General features: G+C 27.3%; 2 protein-coding genes across 5 annotated transcripts; one reads left to right on the top strand and one right to left on the bottom strand.

Annotated features, from left to right (window-relative positions):
* Positions 1 to 3,713: 3,713 nt before the first annotated feature.
* Positions 3,714 to 9,869, bottom strand: LOC113855219 (phosphatidylinositol transfer protein 3-like). 4 transcript variants are annotated; one of them, XM_027486764.1, is made up of 6 exons: positions 9,505 to 9,869; positions 5,183 to 5,444; positions 4,824 to 4,860; positions 4,616 to 4,721; positions 4,346 to 4,456; positions 3,714 to 4,250 (listed from the first exon to the last, which is right to left on the bottom strand). In XM_027486764.1, exons 1-6 carry the CDS (start codon positions 9,643 to 9,645, stop codon positions 4,134 to 4,136), a joined length of 774 nt encoding a protein of 257 aa, XP_027342565.1. In that variant the 5' UTR covers positions 9,646 to 9,869; the 3' UTR covers positions 3,714 to 4,133. The 4 variants fall into 4 exon arrangements, with proteins under 4 accessions (XP_027342565.1, XP_027342564.1, XP_027342563.1 ...); XM_027486763.1 differs by having other exon boundaries at positions 3,790 to 4,262; positions 9,505 to 9,773; XM_027486762.1 differs by having other exon boundaries at positions 3,790 to 4,250; positions 5,156 to 5,444; positions 9,505 to 9,764.
* A 5,949-nt stretch (positions 9,870 to 15,818) lies between these two features.
* LOC113855005 (probable beta-1,4-xylosyltransferase IRX10L) lies at positions 15,819 to 19,503 on the top strand. The gene is made up of 4 exons (XM_027486419.1): positions 15,819 to 16,352; positions 17,674 to 18,062; positions 18,231 to 18,472; positions 18,790 to 19,503. The coding sequence occupies exons 1-4, from the start codon at positions 16,247 to 16,249 to the stop codon at positions 19,301 to 19,303; spliced, it is 1,251 nt and encodes a 416-aa protein (XP_027342220.1). The 5' UTR covers positions 15,819 to 16,246; the 3' UTR covers positions 19,304 to 19,503.
* Positions 19,504 to 19,873: the final 370 nt, after the last annotated feature.

Raw genomic sequence — 19,873 nt, 5'->3', positions numbered from 1 at the left:
ATGAATTATTCTTTATTAATTTAGTTTTTATGTGAAAAAATTAAATTATATATATGAATACTCAAATATTAGTATAATATGTCACATAAAAATAATACTTATAATTTGGTTTTTGCTAAAAAAAAGTACTGTTTTCCATTATAAATTTTGTTTATTAGTAAATGACATTTTTTGCATTGGTGAGAATACCTATTAAAAAATAAGGATATGTTCAAAGTTTAATTCTAATATTTTTAAACGTGTAGTTTGATGTAAATCACAATTTGATTTGATTTTTGAAAAATAGGGTGAGTGAAAATGAAGATGATGTAGCGTGAGAATTAGAAATAGTGGAGTACGAAAACAGTGATGCAGAGAAAATGCAGAAAGGGTCAGCATGTTCCAGTTGGCCTTACGTGAAAAGCCTGCAGTATGTGTACTTACCAAGATGCAATATCCCACTCCAACCACATTGCCAACACACTTTAATGTTTAATCGCTAATCACATTCACGCTCCAGACCCTTCCATCTCCTCCAAGTGCAGGTGATTAATGTTTATTCAAACAGGGAAGAAAGTGATAACCAACATATACATACGAATTATCTGATAGTTTTATTTGATAATTAAGATAAATTTAGATGTGAGCGTTTAATATTATAATAAATTGTTCATGGCAACGCGTGTGATTAGTAGGCACTAGAGAGAGCTGAATCGTTGAGTGAAGTACATGACATGTCACAACCTTGTTGGTTCTCTTGTACGCTTGGGACCAAAGTTCAGTGTTCTAAAAAGAAGATAAAGCTGATCCATGCCAAGTGCTAAATCTTGTTATTTATGCAAATTCTCTTTTCACTTATAAAATATTTATTATTTTTTCACTTTTTTATTTCTTAAATTTATATTCATCTTCCAAATAATTAAATAGAAAAATTATTTAAATAAATTATGTACAGAAGACAACCATCCATTACTGAAAAGACGGTTGCAAAATTACTAATATATCATTTATATTTAATTAAACATAAACAATAATCAAACATACTTGCAAAATTACGCAAGTAACATAATGAAATGCTGAGTCTAATGAATTATTCGGCAATTTTTAAAAAAAACTATATCTATGCTTATGTTAAAAAATACTTTGGAAAACAATCAAATAGACAATTCGGAATACTGTCACAAACACATCAAGCAATATATGATATGAGAAAAGTATATATTTGTATATTAAATTCAAATGGATTTGAAATTAACATTGCATTTCCAGAACGTTCTATCTAGTCCTTACCACAAAAGTAATGTAAAATTTTGTGTGTGCATACATATATATATATAAGTGATTAAAATAATGCCAATCCAATGTACTTAAAAAAACTAATAACCATGAAAAATATGAAACCGTCGGAGAAGAATGAAAGCAATTAAAATAAAAAGGATAAAAAAGAGATATAGAATTATAAAAAAAATTGTTATTTAAATGGATAAAAATAAAAAAATTAATCATTTGAGTGAGCGAAAAATATTATTTCTAAAAAATATTATTTCTTAATATGGAAATATTGTCACCCAGTTTTGATTCCTAATTCAAATTCAGTTTTAGGCAGTTATGCAATATTTAACTTTGAAATCAATAGTAATAATTTACCATTATTGTAAATTGTCTGTAAGTATTAGATGCAGCATTTAAATAATCCAAACACTTTAGGTTAAAAATCATTCCTGTAAGTCAGAAAAGTGAGATGGAAGTTGTAATTCCCAAAATCCCTACTGCATCTACTTTTTCACTTTTAATAATTTCACTCTTTTTTTATTCTTTGTTTCTGTTTCATTCTTTAACTTTAGTCTACCACAAATATTTAAACACAAATTTCAAATCCTCAAATGTAACTTACATAAATATCACAATCCAAGTTACAAATTACCTCATTTACTATTGTTATTGCCTCATCATGTTTTATTTATTTTACTTTCTCTTTATTAAAGCAGGTTTTCAACATAAAACACAGACATTTTATAATAGAAAAAAAGATTAAATACATTTGAATGTAATTTCAAAATAACAAATTTAATAATGAGACGTAATTCGGACACAGAAATCATGTAAAAAAATTAATTACTATAATAATTTCATAAAATCTAATTATAAAAATTCAATTGGTATCAAATTTTTATAAAAATGTTTCTTCTAAAATTGTGCCCGTGCATTTTTGTATGGGAAGAATAAAAATACACCCACACACAATCAACATCGTGTGGAGGAGCAAAATAAAAATAACAAAAGTAGACAGGGTAGATGCTGTAAACCAGGAAACACGTTGCTGGATAATGAGCGAAAGCCACTTATCAAAATTCAATAGTTTTTTTTTTTATATATAAATATATACATATCAGTTTCGTTTAAATTAAATTGGATCAAATTTTAAAATTAAGTCTAAAATTGGAATAAACTAAATGAGAATTTGATTGTTTCGTTATCAATTTTTTCAACTTTCAACATTTTGATTTTATTTTTACAATTCACATTGAATATATAAACATCTCTAACTTTATTCCCTTAAGAAAATCCAATATACTTAAATTAGTCAAAATATAAAGTCCCTTGTTTCTCACAAAAATCCACGCAAAGAATTTACTTAGGAATTTTTTTTTTGTTTTTAATTTTTTAAAATTATATTTAAAAACAATTTTAAAAAATATTTTTTAAGAAGAGAATGAAAGTAAAAATTATTTATTAATTTAGATTTCAAAATTTCTTTTAAAATTAAAAAAAACACCTGAAACTATTCGTGTTTTTTAATTTTAAAAATAAAAAAAATTTAAAACTCATCTTAACAAATAATTTAAAAAAAAGAATTTAAAAAAAAACAGAAAATAAACAAGTCCTTGTAATTTAAAATAAATTTTATTCGATTTTTTGTTGGTATTTGTGATTGATTTTATTTTCTTGGGTTGGACAGATATTTATTTTTATAAAACACTGAGAAGATGACGTGATTATGGGCTGATGAAATGGTCGCTTATATTGGGCCGTTAAATGTTATCTAACGTGCGAGAACAAGGAGCTCTTATGGTGGATGGTCAACGACCTCCTTTGGCAACCGCTACCGTAGCTAACACGTCATTGTTAAACACCATAAATTTTGCCGCTTTCATTAAGTTCAAACAAACTTTGTCTAATATTTACGATCTAAGCAAAAACAAAAGTCCTATAAGAATGGTCGAGCCTGACAGCTGATCAGTGTGTTTTAGATTTGAACAAAACTAAAGTGTAGTGTTAATGTTAATATTCAATCAAAAATTGAGTTTTAATTATAACATGTACAAGTAAAAATTGACATTAAAAGTTACTACACGTTATAAAAATAAAACCGAAATCTTAGTTGAAGAACATAGTACTCATAATACTTTGCTTAATATATCATTTTAAATGCATTTCTTATAATTGATAAAGAAAACTATTAAAACTCATGAAATACCATGAATTTTACTCAAAATTTTATAAATTTTAGTTAATATAAATAATTTATCAGCGATCATATTGCTGAGACTATTTTACCTACAGTTTGGGCTTGTCAAGACCAGCTGCAAGTGGTGAAGAAGGTTTCCTTGATTTTTAACATACAATGGGCTTGTGCCATTAATGTCGACCCTGCATTCCCTATGGCTATGAATGTAAGGGGAAGAGCGAAGGACTACAAAAACCAGCATTTAAACGGGTCTATATTTTTATTAATCTTAACCCATTTAATAACCCTCATGTTAAACAGCTTGACCCGCGAGATTAAATCCATATACCCAGCTCTACATGGATGGCACAAAGTAGATTCTTAAATACTACTAGATCTGAATTTCTCCTTTGAAAGTGTAAACAATGACCAGGTTCATGTGAAATAGCATTCTGCATCATAGCCCACATCAAATTTTACTATCCGTTGCTCTAAGTTTCGTTTGTTTCCTTTGAATGTATCTGCTGAGACAACCTGAGCATCTTATTTTACTCAAATCTTTTACTAATGATACCTTACACAAATGTGTAAAATGATACGAGTAAAAAGAAAATGCCAAACGAAAACATAAATAGGAAATAGAAGCATTAGTTAATATTTCATTTCTTTTGCTGATTATATCCTTATTTTGGCAGTGGTCACATAATCAGCTATCCTGAATCGGGACTAATGGTAGTGGGCCACCGTAGATCTCTGGAAGCTGACTTTCGTCTATGTCTTCTAGCAGTGTTGATTTCACTTTATTGCTCTCCACAAATACTATCTGCAAGAAAATCTAACTTGGTATATACTTTCCTTCAACATTTCAAACACATACTAATATAATGCATTTAGAAATATTAAATTTGAGAAAATCACCTTCTTCTTGGTTTTGTTGTCAATGAAGGGGTAAATAATTTTCCACACTGTCATAAAAATATATGGTGCATGGACAATAAACAACTTGCCCAACCTTTCGGGGTAATAATCCTGCATGCATCCACAAAAGAACCATAAGAATGTATTAAACATAACTCCAATTTCTCACACACAAAACATATATTGAAGATCCTCGGAACAAGATGCTCATCATTCCTCAAGTTTTATCTTAATATGAATAATGGATAAACTATATACATATATATATACCTGCAAAATAGATAGAGCACTCCCGTATCCACGCATGTCACTGTTTGAGTATCCCCATCCCTGAAGTTCTGCTATACCTACAAATTTCTCTTGCCCAGGTGGCATACTGATATGCCAAATGGTAAGTTAATTATACTATCCATATGCAAAGCTTTTAACCAAATTCACAGTTCTAAAAGCAGGATCTAGAATAGAACAATGGGATTACCTTGCACATAGTTTATCAAGACCATAGACTACAAACCCTGTATTACAGATAAGTTATATATTTGTCAATTGTCATTGAAAAACTTGTTTGTGTTGAAACAAAATATCATGCATCACCACACTAACCGTACGAGAAATTGACCACACTCGGATGTGTTTTGTATATTAAAGGGTAGTGTTGATTATTGAGGTATTTTAATTAAATTATACAGTTAATAAGATTAAGTGTGTTTGTAAATAAGTTGTTTGTTAACATAGAACCAGTACAAAAACTAAACTAACAAGATTAAAATAAGCATGAATACACAAGTATTTAAACGTGAATTTAAGCACTGGAACATGCATAGGGATTAAACATACGTTTGAATTCATCGAGACCGCCATCTTTGTTTTGAAAATGATTTCTACCGAAGACAATAGTTATAGGTCGACCTATCTTATCATGTCCTTGGGCGAACATCTTGTCTTGTGCAAGTTCATTTGGAACCTCTGACAGAGATATAGAACCATTTGGAACAAAAGAGTGTCTCCATTTCAAGTATTTGAGGAACATTGCCGAAGCCTTTTCCACATCTAAATCACGGGCGCGCAGGAATCTTCTAAATGACAAATCATCCTCTTCCTGCAACAAAAAGGTTAGAGAATAAAAAGGTTAAATAACAAAAGGACCAAATTTTTTATTCAATAAAATTATAAAATCCAAAACTAAAAGGAAATAATACTTCATGAGAACTAAAATCTACACTTATAAAATTAAAAGCATTAAAAAACTAATGTTTTAAAGTTCAAACATTAAAACTGAAATCGAGATAAACTATATAGATCTGAAATTTTCTAAGCAATGTACTGTAATTCTATTATTCAATATCACTTTTATACTTTCTCTATTTCAATTATGATTCGCAAAAATATCAACAATAATGGTTTGTAAATATTTTTTGGAATATTCAGAAAGATAAAAGTAACAAGTTTATTAACCACAACCTTAAAAATTAAATTTAAGTAGTGTACATTCTAATTCTTTTATTTGATAGCATTTTTATAGTTTGTTTATCTTAATTTTGGCTTATAAATACATCAACAGTAGTGTATCCAGATAGATAAAAATAAATGTGTTAATCTCATTTTATAATTTAAGTAATTAACCATAACATTTTATTAAAATAAAATATTTATCAGATTAAGATATATAATAAAAAATTAATAAATTATTATTATTATTTACTTAAATAAAAACTTAAAATTAAGATTTGAATATATGTAAAAATAAAAGAAAAAACAATGAAGGTAATAAATTCATAATATGATGTAGAGAGAGAGAAAGGGGTAATTTAGCTGTTCAGATATTTATAAATAAGATTTTATTTTTTTTCTCTTGATAATGCCAACCTGTATCACAGGCTTGTTGCATTGCATGTTGCAAACTTAATTGATGACAGTGACGTAGATTTTGAGTGGGAACAGTGCAGGGAACAGTGCAGTATCGTACTCTTGTTGGCAACTGACGCTGACATACCGTATGGGTCATGAAAATTACGAAAATGTTTTCTAAATAATATTGAGATACTTTAATATTGTTTTTAAAATGTGTGTAAAAAAACTGAAAAAATTAATTATTCACAATAATAAGTATAATAATGTTTTTTTATTATTCAAATAATAAAACTGTAAAAACTAAATAATTATCAAATTTAATATTATTAATAATTTTTAACATGTATAACGTTATATAATCAAAATTTAGTAAACTATATTTTTATTATAATTATAAAATTTAATATTATCAATGCATTATAGTCTTTAACTTCCAATAAAATTTTACTTAAAAAATATCATATTATTATATCAATAAGACAATTGCTCATAAGTATTTCTGTAAATAATTTTGTTATTGAATAACTAATAACTAAAATTATAAGCTTTTTTTTTCTATTATAAATAATGTTATTTATTAACATAAAAATTATTAAATGTTATAATTGTCTCGGTAATATAACCGTTATTTAATAAAAACTAAATTATTGATATAATTATTATAATTTTACAATAATAATATGATATATTATAGATATTTGAGAATCTGATAGTATATATTTGTTTTTTATATTAATCAAATTATTTATTGAAATAATATACTGTAGAAATAATATGAACTGTGAAACTTGCTATATCAATACTAAAAAAATTATTTTGTTTTAAACAATAGTTATATCAAAAGTAGTCCAACTTTAAATTATTAGTATAATATAACATTATTTTCTCTGAGCTGTGTATGTATGTTCAAGTGTATATATTTTTTTATATAATGTTTTTTCACTTTAATTCAAATATTTTTGTTATATTCAATGTTAATTGCTTCAAGTAATAATATTGTCTCAAAACTATTACTAGCAGAAATCAAAATAAAAATTATTAAAATTATAAAAATTAAAATGTTAAAACACAAAGGTTGAAAATAAAATTTAAATGATTATTGAGATAGAAATATATATTCAAACTACAATACTATTTGAACAAAAAACAGAAGCTACAATAGTTTTTTAACAATAATTTATTTTTAAATAACATGTAAAAATATGCTATGAAGTACAAGTTAAAATTCATATCCTATTTCAAATAGTATGTTATAAATTGATGAGAGAATTTCATTTGTCAAACATCTCAAATTTGATTAAATAAAATAAATCAATGAAATATACCTTTACTTAATGAAATAATAACTTGCCTAATATACACTTAAGAGTTTGTTTGTTTTTTATTTCCAATTGTGTGAAGACAAAGTTTGTGCAAAAGTCATTATCACCAGATTTCTGTCAGGTTCAATTTATTTTTTATGGGCAAGCTCAAGTTAGGTTTTGATCCCTTATGAATAATGAAAATGAAAGACATTGAATGAGGTAGTCATAAAAGATTTAATTAGTTATCATGTTAGAGAGAGAGAGAGAGAGAGAGAGAGTTTAGATATAGAGCAAGAATGAAATGGGGGAATTTCATTCCACTTGTTGTCATCTCTGTTTTTATCATATTTCTTCTGCTGTTTAGAATGATGAAACTATCATTTTTGTTTTTCTATTTAAAATTTGATCATAATGTATTGAAAGCGTAACTATTTTTAAAATTAATATTTAATCATATAATAGTATACTAATAAAAATTATTTGTTATTATAATAATTAATTTATATTTAATTATAAATTTGATTCTTCCACTTGACACTGTTTTTAACTTTTATCTCTTTATAAAAAATTTTACATTATGATCTCACATAAAAAGTTGTATGTAGATTGGTTCTAACAGCAATAAAATATTTTTAAATGAGAAATAAAACATTTTTCCTACATTCTATTGCTAAAGGTTTAAACAATGTTACAAAAACTATTTATTTTAATTTCTATTACATTCCATAGTGCTATATTTCATTCCATTTCTCTTATCTTAAAACATATAAACTGTTTTTGCATACAAATACAATTTTAGCATCTGGAACGTTGGTCAATTTGTTAAGAGTTGTTTTATTTTTTAATTTATATTTTTTTATGAATCTTATAAAGATATATTATTTTCCTGCTTTTTATAATTTAACCAACTTTTTTTATTGAATCATACAATCTTAAAATGTTCATTAAATAAAATTTACAAATCTCACACTTATATATCTCATTAATTTTTTATTAAATATGTATGTCAATGACATTTTTTATAACCAATAGTTGCTTTAATCTTGAAAATTAAATTTAAATGTTTAAAAGTTAAACAAATTTATTAAAAAAATTATTACGTTAAAATCATAAAATACAATAAAAATACTATTTTTAACAAAAAAAAGTACTATTATTACTTGTCATTTACTCTAAAAGGTTGAAACTAACAATTTTTTAATAAAAGAACTCTCATCTTATCTTACATTTATATGAAATTAGAATTCGGTTGCGGAAACTGCATAATATATTTAGACAAAATTTTATATTTTTACTTAAACAAAAATTTATTAACTTAAGCAAAAATACAAAATACCATAAGAGGACGGTGCAGTCCTAGAATTGAATCCAAATCTATTTACATGCCACTTTAACTTTCTTAAAGCATAGAATCAAATTTAACATGATTGTTTATGGTAAAAGTAACTTGAAATTTATAACTAGGATGCTTAATATGTTTGAACAAAGGATCATCAAATGAAAAATGGAAAGTATTATTTTTATATTTTAAATATATAGTATGTTTTTTATAATTAAAAAAATATTTAATTTTAAAAAAAGAGAAGAAGTATATAATAGACATTAAATAAGCCTTTTATTTTTATAAATATTGTTATTTAAAATCAATCTTCATAAAAAAAATTATTATTTAATTTCTAATATTTTAAAAGACCAAGAGATAGTCTCTATCAATAATTAAATACCAGCAAAACTTTAGAATTATAAAAATTAATTTCTGGCCCCTTTAAAATACTAAAAATCAAACACTGACAATTTTTTTTAATAAATCCAATTATAAAAATGACAACTTTTACAGCACACCTTGTTTAAGTCAACCATATGTATTCTTGAAATATGTACAGGAAATGATAAGTAGAGACAATTTATTTTTAAAAAAAATCCCCTAATTACTTTTTTTTTTTTTTTTCACTTTCAAACTCCACTTCTCTGAATTGAGGTAGAAACAGAGGAACGGGGGTTTACCTTAGAAGAGGGATCCCGTGTTTGAACGAGTGCTTTCATGAGACGGACTTTGGCGACTACAGTCTCAGGGCTATCTTTCTCTACTCGCGCAATTGCATACCCCAAATTTTCGTTGGAATCAAACGTTGTTTTCTCTGTCATGTTCGCTGCCTCCCTTGTCTTTGTTCTCTCTTACAGAGGGAACCGCCGACAAAGCCTGTAGTGATGATTGTGTAGGTTTCTATCTCAGAATCGAAAGAAGCCCTCTGAGGTTTCCTTGAAAGTTCTAGGCTAGCTTGGTTGTGCAACATGTTGATATATAGTACATCATATATGGTGTATTAACCAAAGTTATTATTACTCCAAATTAAATGCTTGTTCCAGTTCTGTGACAGTTGCGGCCCACCCTTGATATGGATGTTGAACAACTTACTTTGGAAATTTATTAATTTTCAGCCCTAATTCTGGTGTTAACGACAAATTGGTAATTGACCGCAATATTGTTAGGAATTGCGGTATCTTAAGATATGGATATATTTAATAAGGGGTTTTGGGTCATTTAAGTGTGCACGGTTCCTTTTGGAGGATAGAATGTTAATTAAAGTAACTTCACTTTTTTTAATTTTATAGAAAGTAGTTTAGCTAAGTTAATTCTACAAAAAAATCTGCAATTTTTTGTAAAATTTGTGGCTCTTGTTGGATGATGAAATACCAGTTTTCATATACGTCATTTGGATGAGCAAAAGTAAGTGCAAGGTGGCAGAAACTGTGTACTTGGTTTTGGTGAACAGGGTCACCCAAGTGCATGGACAAGGGTATCCTACGTATGAGGGGCATGGTAAACGCATCTTTGCACCGAACTTTTGGGGTAGATGCGTAACACCGAAAGTGGACCTTTCCTAATTCTTGCATCACCATATGCTTGGGAAGGGTACATGCAGTCTACCATTTTTTCTACTTCTGTCTGGATAGGGACAGAGAGAAATTCAGAAGAAAGGGAAATGAGAGAAAGAAAGGACTTTTCATATTTTCAAGGAAGAAAAAATTAATTTTTTATTTTATTAAAAAATCACCTCAAAATTAGAAAAACAAACATAGGAAAGGAAGACAAGGAATATGATGATAAAAAAAAATTATAATTTTTTAATATAATATATTTTATTTATTTATTCAAATAAGTGAAGATATTTTTTTCTATTTCAACTTACACAAATAATTTTTTAAAAATTTATTTTTACTATATTTTTTCCCTCTACTTCTTTCATCACTCGAACCTCTTTATCATGTATTTTAAATTGAAAAATGTGATTTGGTGCAATTTGAAGAATGTTTGATAAAATACATCTTGCATATTCATAAACAATAAACAATTGAGTAAATTTATTCAAAACATTTTAAAAATTTTCAATTTATACATTTCTTAAAGATCTCAACAGCATATAAAACTTGACATAAAAATATTTAGACAATGAGATTTCCTTATAAAAACTATTCATGAATGACTACATGCAACCTTACATTTAGAGGGCCAAACAATATAAATTCGTAGCATTTTTTTCTACATAACATGATTATTGACTCGAGAGTTGTATGATTTGAAAAATATATGCGTAAAGGGTTTCAAAACCAACTTTTAAACAGTATCTTTGTTTAGTTGCTTGTTGAACTAAATTTGCTTTTCAACAATTGCAAAGGTCTTAGGGGGACTTAATTTAATCTTTCTTCTTATGGTTTTTCTTTCTCATCAATGATAGTTATTGGAATTATTATTTTAAATATGGTATTTAAAAATTACATATACAAAAATATGGTATTTTTAAAAAAATTACAAAAATATGATATTTAAAAATTGTCATTGACAATTTTTATGTAAGTACAAAAATTCGGAGACAGAAAATTAAAAAAATAACGAAGACTTAAAAATTGTCAATATCAATTTTTTAAAAGTAAAATATTAAAAAATAATAAAATATTAAAAATCGTCATTAATAATTTTTGAAAAATGTGATTAAAAGTGGTTAATAGAAATTTTAGAAACAAAAAAGACCATATTTTGATAATTTTATAAAAAATCCCATATTTTAGTTTTTTTTTTAAACCATAAAAAAAAATTTGACCCTATTGCTCTAATATTAAAATAAACTACCACACCAATAGAAAAAAAAAACTACCATACCATTTATGTCTGTATAAATAGATATTTATGAAATTATTATATCAATTTATTTTTTCATAAATCTTCTTGTCTAATTTGTCTTATTATTCTAATGCTCTCATAAGCTTAGAAGATGATTTTATAAGAAATTTTCTTTCTTTAATATCTTGTTATATAATCTCTAGTTTATGTTTAATACTAAAAAAATTATAAAGGATAAACAAAAGAAATAAAATATAAGCGACGTATTTAAGTTTGCAAGAAGGGAAACAACTATATATTGTCAATATTATTGAATTTATATTTGAATAAATAATGGCAGTTAGAATACATGGTTAATATACCTTTTAAATTAATCGTTGTAAAAATTAAAATTTCTATTGATATAATAGTTTATAGTTTAACGGGTATAAAAAAATGATATTCTTTTTAAATTAAATTCTTAATATTTTTATGTTTTTTATTACATTTATTATATGATCGATATTTTATTTAACACGTGTGATCTTTGAAAAAAAAAGCAAAACTAGGTAAGTGATATAATCCAAAATGATTGGATTTGATTATGATCGTGTTAACTATTAGCTGTTTAAAATGAAACAAATTGAAACTAACCTAATTATCAAAACGCATTCCCATTTTGGAGGCTATAGAAATGTTGTAATCGGTCGATCCTGAAAGAGCGCATCTGAGACCCGATTTTTTAACTCACTTTACCACATAAATATCTGTTTTCTATTTGAGTGAAGGTGAAGATAAGTGATCTATCAATACAAATAAAATAATAAATATAAACAACGTAGTTTCTTTTTAAGAAGTGGATCGTTCTATGACGTTTTGTGATAGTGAAATTCGATTTATTTTAATTGTAATGTGAGACCCATTTAGTAAACTTTTTAAGTTATATAATTCAAAAGGAGAGTTGCTTGAATTATAAAGTATAAAAAGTAATTAAAATTTAAATATTTTGAGGTAAATTGCAGCGTTGAATATGAGTTGACATGCTAAATAGAAGGAGTGAATCAGTGACAACCTAGCCAGTAGCCAGATTCTTATAGATATTGACAAAACGGTTCAACTCGACAAGTTCACCGCTTAAACGTCATTTTTTATAAGAAAATTCATCAACTATCCAACTCTTCTATTAAATAAATGTAAGACATATTGACTTGTCAGATCAAATACTTTTTATTTAAGAGATAATACTTATTAAATGATTTTTTTTTTAAATAATAAGTATGGAAAAGTTGTCAAAGCCTGCTACGGAAAAAGTTGTAAAAAGTATTAAATTTTATTATAAATTATAACTTAAAGTATAAATCACAAATTAAAAAAATATAAAGTCATGTAAAATAAAACAATTCATATAAATTTGCTGTGTTTATTCTGGTTCAAGATCCGTATGATGGTTAGGTTATTGTCTATAGGATATATGACCATAACCGGTTCATGATTAAGACGAGTAAGGCAAGTGTCTAGACCATATATAGGTTGGTTTCCTTTGAATCATGGCAAGTATTTTTGAATTTTAGTGCGTAACTCACTTCGTTAATAAATGCACAGGGCTTTACTTTTTGGGTCTAAGAAAAAATTATGCATACAATTTTAGATTAAAAAAGTAAAATATTCATTTTAAGAAATTATATTTAAATTTTAGAGAACTTGTCTATATATATAATGATAAGGCTTCAAAGGTAAATTTAGTATAAAATTTCAATAGCCTTGATATGTGCGTCGTACAGTTTTTGCCGAACAAGAAAACAAGCGCAGTGGTATTTATGAACATAGAGGCAAAGTACTTAGAAGAAAAATATAATTCATTCAAACTTAAGAATACCGTACACTCACCTTAACATGCAGAAGATGCAGCAGATTCACACGTTTACGGTACAAGGCTCGCAAAGTCAAAAATATTTATGAATGAGCATGCTTTGGTATATGAAAACTTTATCATATATTAATTTATACCCATTTTAAATCTTAATACTTTTTAAATATTTTATGTTTTTAACATTATAATAAATCATTATTTTTATTTAATATTTATTTTATAAAATATTAAAATATTATTAGAGAGATATAATAAATTTCATTATGTTACGAGGCTCGATGATAATCTAAGAAATCTCTAGAAAAAAGCTATTTCAGAGTCAATACTCGAATGCAATGAACGCATATACTTCTTATATAAAAACTCTTATATTTAATATAAATTTTTTATTTGATTTATATTTAACAAGTTATAATTTATTATTTTATTAATAATAAATTAAATAAAAAATTTAAATTAAATATAATAATTTTTAAACTTGTACTAATATAAAAAAACTATTATATATATATATTATAAATTAAAAAAATATAATTATACAAAAATGTGATAAAAAAAACTATTGTAAAATACTGTTTTTTAAAAATTTTATTTCATCCTTGAAACGAAACATCGTGCCTCGCCTACGCGGACCATTGGGCCTTTTGAATGTTTTTTTTTTCTTCTTAAAGATGGTTTTTTAAATTATTTAAAAATAAAATTTAAAATTTTAAAAATAAAACAAACAATCCCTTAAACTTTGTTTTTTAAATAAAATCTGACAGATAAAAATTAATAATAAAAAAACTAAGAATAACTTTTAAAATATTTAAGATCTTAATTTAAGTATAAATTTTAAACTGAAACATATTTAATTAAAACTAACTTTAATATTTGATTTTTAATATAATATTTGTTTGCTTCTTAACCGATTTAATTCAAATTCAACATGACGCACTTAAATATAATAAATAAATTTATCATTAAAAATTTTATTTAAACAATATTAAGTCACTTGTTAATCATATTAACCTCTGTTAATAATTTATAATATAATTTTAAACATTTAATTATTAAAATGTAAATATTTTAATTTTAAAATTTTAGTTGTAGTGATAATATTTAGATTTTTTTTCTTTTTTAAAACCTTGCATATTATATTTATTAATGTTATTAATATCTATCATCATTTTGATAATATTATCACCATTCCTGTTATCATTCAGTATTAATTATTTTGCCATGTCATTATATTTCATTAATATTGTAATAATTTATTATTATTATTATAAATATTTGTTTCTATAATCAATTTTTTTTATCATTGATTACCATTATTATAAAGCTTAGCACAAGCATAAGGCCATTATAAATTATGCTCCTCGCTTCTAATATTTTAAAATAAAAAGAGCTTCTAAGAATAATATTAATTTTTTATATTTATTTCTTCAAATCAAGTATGGTTAACTAGTATATAAATATCAAAATGAAAAACTTTTATGTTCATCATCTAATTATGACATATTTTTTCTCAAGTAGTAATAAATTTGCCTCTTATACCTATTACTCGTACAATACCTATAAAATAATGTTGACAATTTATATTATTTCAGTGTGAATTAATTTTTTAAATCTATTTTTTTTAAAACTTAACATAAATAATATCTCGCTAAATTTTAAATAGATTAATTTTAATGCCAATTAAAATAATTCAGTAAGAGATTGTATATCTCAAAAATGCCTAAAAAATACAATCAGGCAGAAAAATTATAAATTTAGCGTGTTATTTTAATTATTTTTTTTAAAAAATGTTTTTGAAAAATTTCTTTAGATAAAATTACAAATAAATAAAATAAAAAAATATTTAAATAGTAAAATACTACAAGAAGACTATAATTTTGTTATCTTATTTAAACGAGTGAAATATAAAATAAAAGAATAAATAAATATTCTATTTCTTATACTGATTAAAAAAATTTAAATTGAAAAATTTTCATGATATTGTTTATCTCAATATAAAATTATTTATTATATTTTACAAAATTAAAATAAAGTATATATTATCTTTTTATTTTTATTCATTCAAATAGTAAAAAAATTGTCTCTCTCATATTTCTTATAAGTGCTAGTGTTGTGATGCCTGTAGATGGGACCTTAGTGTATCAATCCGGAACACATTTTTTTTAATCTTTGCGAATAAAATAATTGTGAAAACAAGAGGAAAAACATTGAATTATTCTGATTTATTTTTTTAGTATTTCTTCAATTGAAACGGAAGGTTGGGGGGATTAATTTAGATTAAAGGTTGAACTCAAGAGCGTGACGTAGTTGGATTTTGGTGCCTAAATGGTTGTCTGAGATGGACTTTTCATCAAACCTTACACAAAGAAAACCTCACTGAACCAGAAAACTTTGGAAAATCCATCTCCAATTAACCTTCACCATCTTCTTCTTCAATCTTTCAACTTTGTTTCTTCAAAGCAAATCCACACTCTCTGTTTGTTGGTCCTTCACTGTTCAAATCTGTCTCTCTCTCTGTTCCTGCTATCCCTTTCCTTCTCCAATCTCTTAGCTCATCCCTACGAAGAAGCCCCATTGACAAGAAACCTCTCTCAACTACTTTCCCCTGTGACCTCTCACCCTTCATCATTTCTTCACCTTCTTTTGCTGACTACATTTGACTTCCTTATAATACTTACTTTCCTACCTTTTCACTTGCACCCTCGTCACCACACATCTCTTTTCTCATATCTCAAGTTCCTCCAATCAAAAGAGGTATCTTTTCTCGGGGAACAAAAATGGCTATTTGGAAATGGGGTCTTTTGGGGCTTATTTTTGCTGATTTTCTATTTTCAATTGGTGCTGTGGAGCTCAAGAGGAATCAACCCACTGAAAGAATCTCAGGTGGGTTTTATTTTTTTGTTCTGATTTTGGTTTTTCAGCTTGTTGCTTTGGTTGCCATGTTCCAATTTTGTTGATTTGGGGTTTTGAATCTTCTGATTGTGATCGATTTAGTTTTATGTGTTGTGTCTGTGGTTATCATGAATGTGATTAAGATCTGCTTTGGATTGAGGTTGATTAGGATGTGTTGTTGACTTGTTCTTGCTTGAGGTGTTATTATTTCAACCACGAAAGCGTTGCTTCTTCAACATCGAACATGAGTATTTATTCTAAAGATCCAAATTTTGAGGTGCCAACAGTAGTTAGATACGATAAATACTGAAATTAGGTAGGTTTTATCTCCCCAGTTTTAGTGGGTTGCTTCTTTGACATACTTCCTATGGTCCAATACTGGCAATTAGGTTAAGAGTTTGGAAGATGAATAACTGCATAGGTAGTGAACCTTTTATGCTTATGTATGCGAGATGACGCCTTATGATAATTAATAGTTTGTGCTTGATTTCCAACGAATATATGAAAATTAATCAGAGTATCTGAGAAACGGAATTGGTTGGTTTACCCACCCTTGAACTTGTTCACACTAGAAATGGTAGATTGGTAATATTGTGTCTGTGTAGGCTTTGTTATTTCTATAGATTGATAATCTTATGTATCCAAAGGTGTATCTCTTATATAGGTTGGTGAGAATATAATGTATTGTAAAATGCAATTTTAAGGTTTTCTTCTGAGTTTCAATTTTGATAATGGAATCAAAATATAAAAATTTCCACTGGTTCCCTCTCTCTCCCCAAGAATTGAAATAAATTATTTTGTTTATCAACAGAAACTTAACTTAAAAACTGAAACTCTATAATTTGCGATTCAGCAGAATACCTCTATTTTACAATACCTTTCTCCTTCTCTTGCATTTTGAACCATATAAGGCCAGAAAGGGGAAAAGTGTAACCAAAATATGAATGCTGCTCCCTAACAGTACATGTATTTAAATCTTTTGAAGATATTAATATCAATTTTCCACTGTGATATATAGATTTTGAAAACATGACATTAGTTTGGATTTCAATTCATTGTGGAAGTAGCTAGAATGGGGTTAGGTGGAAGAAGATATATACAAACATATACACATCCTTGATCCCTTGGGATTTTAAGCTGTCTTGTGTACTATTTCTTGATGAATTACATTACATGAAGCAATTCTATTTCTGGAGATACACTATAGTCGAATACACTTTTTCTAAATTCTGTGTGTATATTTTATAGTAGTATATATTTCATTTTATTAAAGATGATGGTATAAACTTGTTGTGGTTGAACCAAATTGCAGGGAGCGCTGGTGATGTATTGGAAGATGATCCAGTTGGAAGGTTGAAGGTATTTGTTTATGAACTTCCGAGTAAATATAATAAGAAAATTCTGCAAAAGGACCCAAGATGCCTTACCCATATGTTTGCTGCGGAAATCTTTATGCACCGGTTTCTCTTATCTAGTCCTGTCCGAACCCTTAATCCCGAAGAAGCTGATTGGTTTTATACCCCTGTATACACCACTTGTGACTTGACACCAAATGGCCTCCCTTTACCCTTTAAGTCACCACGAATGATGAGAAGTGCCATACAGCTTATTTCTTCAAACTGGCCTTACTGGAATCGTACCGAGGGTGCGGATCACTTCTTTGTGGTACCACATGACTTCGGAGCCTGTTTTCATTACCAGGTATGAGATTTAGCATATAATTTAAAATTTTATTACTTATATCACCTTCAGTGATACTTAAGTTTTGAAACCAATTGTATTCTGCCTTGAGAAGTACCTCTTATTCCACTATTATTGCTAACCATGGATCATGTAACATGGACTTTTTGTTATATTATTTTATTCCAGGAAGAGAAAGCAATTGAAAGAGGGATTCTTCCACTGCTAAAGCGTGCTACCTTGGTTCAAACATTTGGACAGAGGAATCATGTGTGCTTGAAAGAAGGCTCAATTACCATTCCTCCATATGCTCCTCCACAGAAAATGCATACCCATCTAATCCCTGATAAGACTCCCAGGTCCATTTTTGTATACTTCCGAGGACTATTTTATGATGTTGGAAATGACCCTGAAGGTGGTTACTATGCAAGGTAGGCCTTATTACAGGTTTAAAGGAGAGAATCTGAATAAGTGGCCTTTTATTTTTTGGGTATTATATCTGCATCAGAAAGCTGGCTTGCTTCCTTTTTACTAAAATGCATTGAAGAATGACTTTGATTTTATGTAATTATTGTACTTTGTTTAATTATCATGGCCTAAAATTGGTTCTCTCTAAAATTCTAATCGTAAATCAAGTATGCATGAAGTTTGGTGCATCGAAATGATGCTTTCATAATCATAACAAAACAAACTCAGAACAGTAAATAATCCGAACTGATCAAATTGTCTGTGTTTTGCAATCTTACAGAGGTGCAAGAGCAGCAGTGTGGGAGAACTTTAAGGACAATCCCCTATTCGACATCTCTACTGAGCATCCAACCACATACTATGAGGACATGCAACGAGCTGTATTTTGTCTATGCCCACTAGGATGGGCCCCTTGGAGTCCAAGATTGGTAGAAGCAGTGGTATTTGGCTGCATCCCTGTTATTATTGCAGATGACATTGTTCTGCCATTTGCAGATGCAATCCCTTGGGAAGAGATCGGCGTGTTTGTCGACGAAGAGGACGTTCCTAAGTTGGATACCATATTAACATCTATCCCACCAGAAGTTATATTAAGGAAACAGAGATTACTTGCTAACCCTTCCATGAAGCAAGCAATGCTATTCCCGCAGCCTGCACAACCTGGAGATGCATTTCATCAGGTTTTAAATGGACTTGCGCGCAAGTTGCCACATGACAGTAGTGTTTTCTTGAAAGCAGGGGAGAAGATCTTGAATTGGACTGCTGGCCCTGTGGGTGATCTTAAACCTTGGTAGCAGTTATGTTAGTTTTCTGAGTTCATTATGATTCTTTATATATTTTTCTTGCTCAATCCTCCCAAAGTGTTCATAGGGGTTGGTAATTCAGATACTTTTCTTTCTTTTGATTGTAAATTTTGATATTTTCATAGACAATTCATTACATCATGTAATCCATTTTGCCACATCATTGAAGTCTCAATAGATGCTTATCACTTCTTAATTCCCGGCTGTAGAAGTGCCAGTTGTCTTCTGTGAATTTTGTGCTACAATCAGTGATTGATTAGAATCTCAAATTGGTCCTGAAAGGCAGGAAAACCTTAAATTTGATATCTGAAATGGCGATATGTTAAAATTATATGCTACAACATAAGGTGATTATAAATACTTCATTTTCCTTCCACATTCTTAATGAAGTATTACGAGGGACAATATTGAAGTGGTTTTTTAATCTTTTTGTGTTGAACATTGTAATTGACATAGTTAACAATATATTAACGTGTTACACTGTATATAATGTGTTATATCACCATCTGGATGAAAGATAATTATTAAATTCTAGTTGAAGGATTAAAATCAATAATATAT

Source organism: Abrus precatorius, unplaced genomic scaffold (genome assembly GCF_003935025.1).
Source record: "Abrus precatorius isolate BTA unplaced genomic scaffold, Abrus_2018 Scaffold11, whole genome shotgun sequence".
In the NCBI taxonomy this organism is placed as follows: Eukaryota; Viridiplantae; Streptophyta; class Magnoliopsida; order Fabales; family Fabaceae; genus Abrus; species Abrus precatorius.
The sequence above is the reverse complement of the archived record's forward strand: the minus strand, read 5'-3'. Positions and strand labels throughout refer to the sequence as shown.

Bases quoted from the DNA above. Each gene is read 5' to 3' on its own strand.
- LOC113855005 (XM_027486419.1), top strand. From the start codon at position 16,247: ATGGCTATTTGGAAATGGGGTCTTTTGGGGCTTATTTTTGCTGATTTT. The intron at 16,353-17,673 runs GTGGGTTTTATT...ACCAAATTGCAG, and splicing joins ACCCACTGAAAGAATCTCAG to GGAGCGCTGGTGATGTATTG. The intron at 18,473-18,789 runs GTAGGCCTTATT...GCAATCTTACAG, and splicing joins GAAGGTGGTTACTATGCAAG to AGGTGCAAGAGCAGCAGTGT.
- LOC113855219 (XM_027486762.1), bottom strand. From the start codon at position 9,645: ATGACAGAGAAAACAACGTTTGATTCCAACGAAAATTTGGGGTATGCA. The intron at 4,861-5,155 runs GTGCTTAAATTC...TCTGTAATACAG, and splicing joins TAATCCCTATGCATGTTCCA to GGTTTGTAGTCTATGGTCTT. The intron at 4,251-4,345 runs GTGATTTTCTCA...ATTTTCTTGCAG, and splicing joins ACAACAAAACCAAGAAGAAG to ATAGTATTTGTGGAGAGCAA.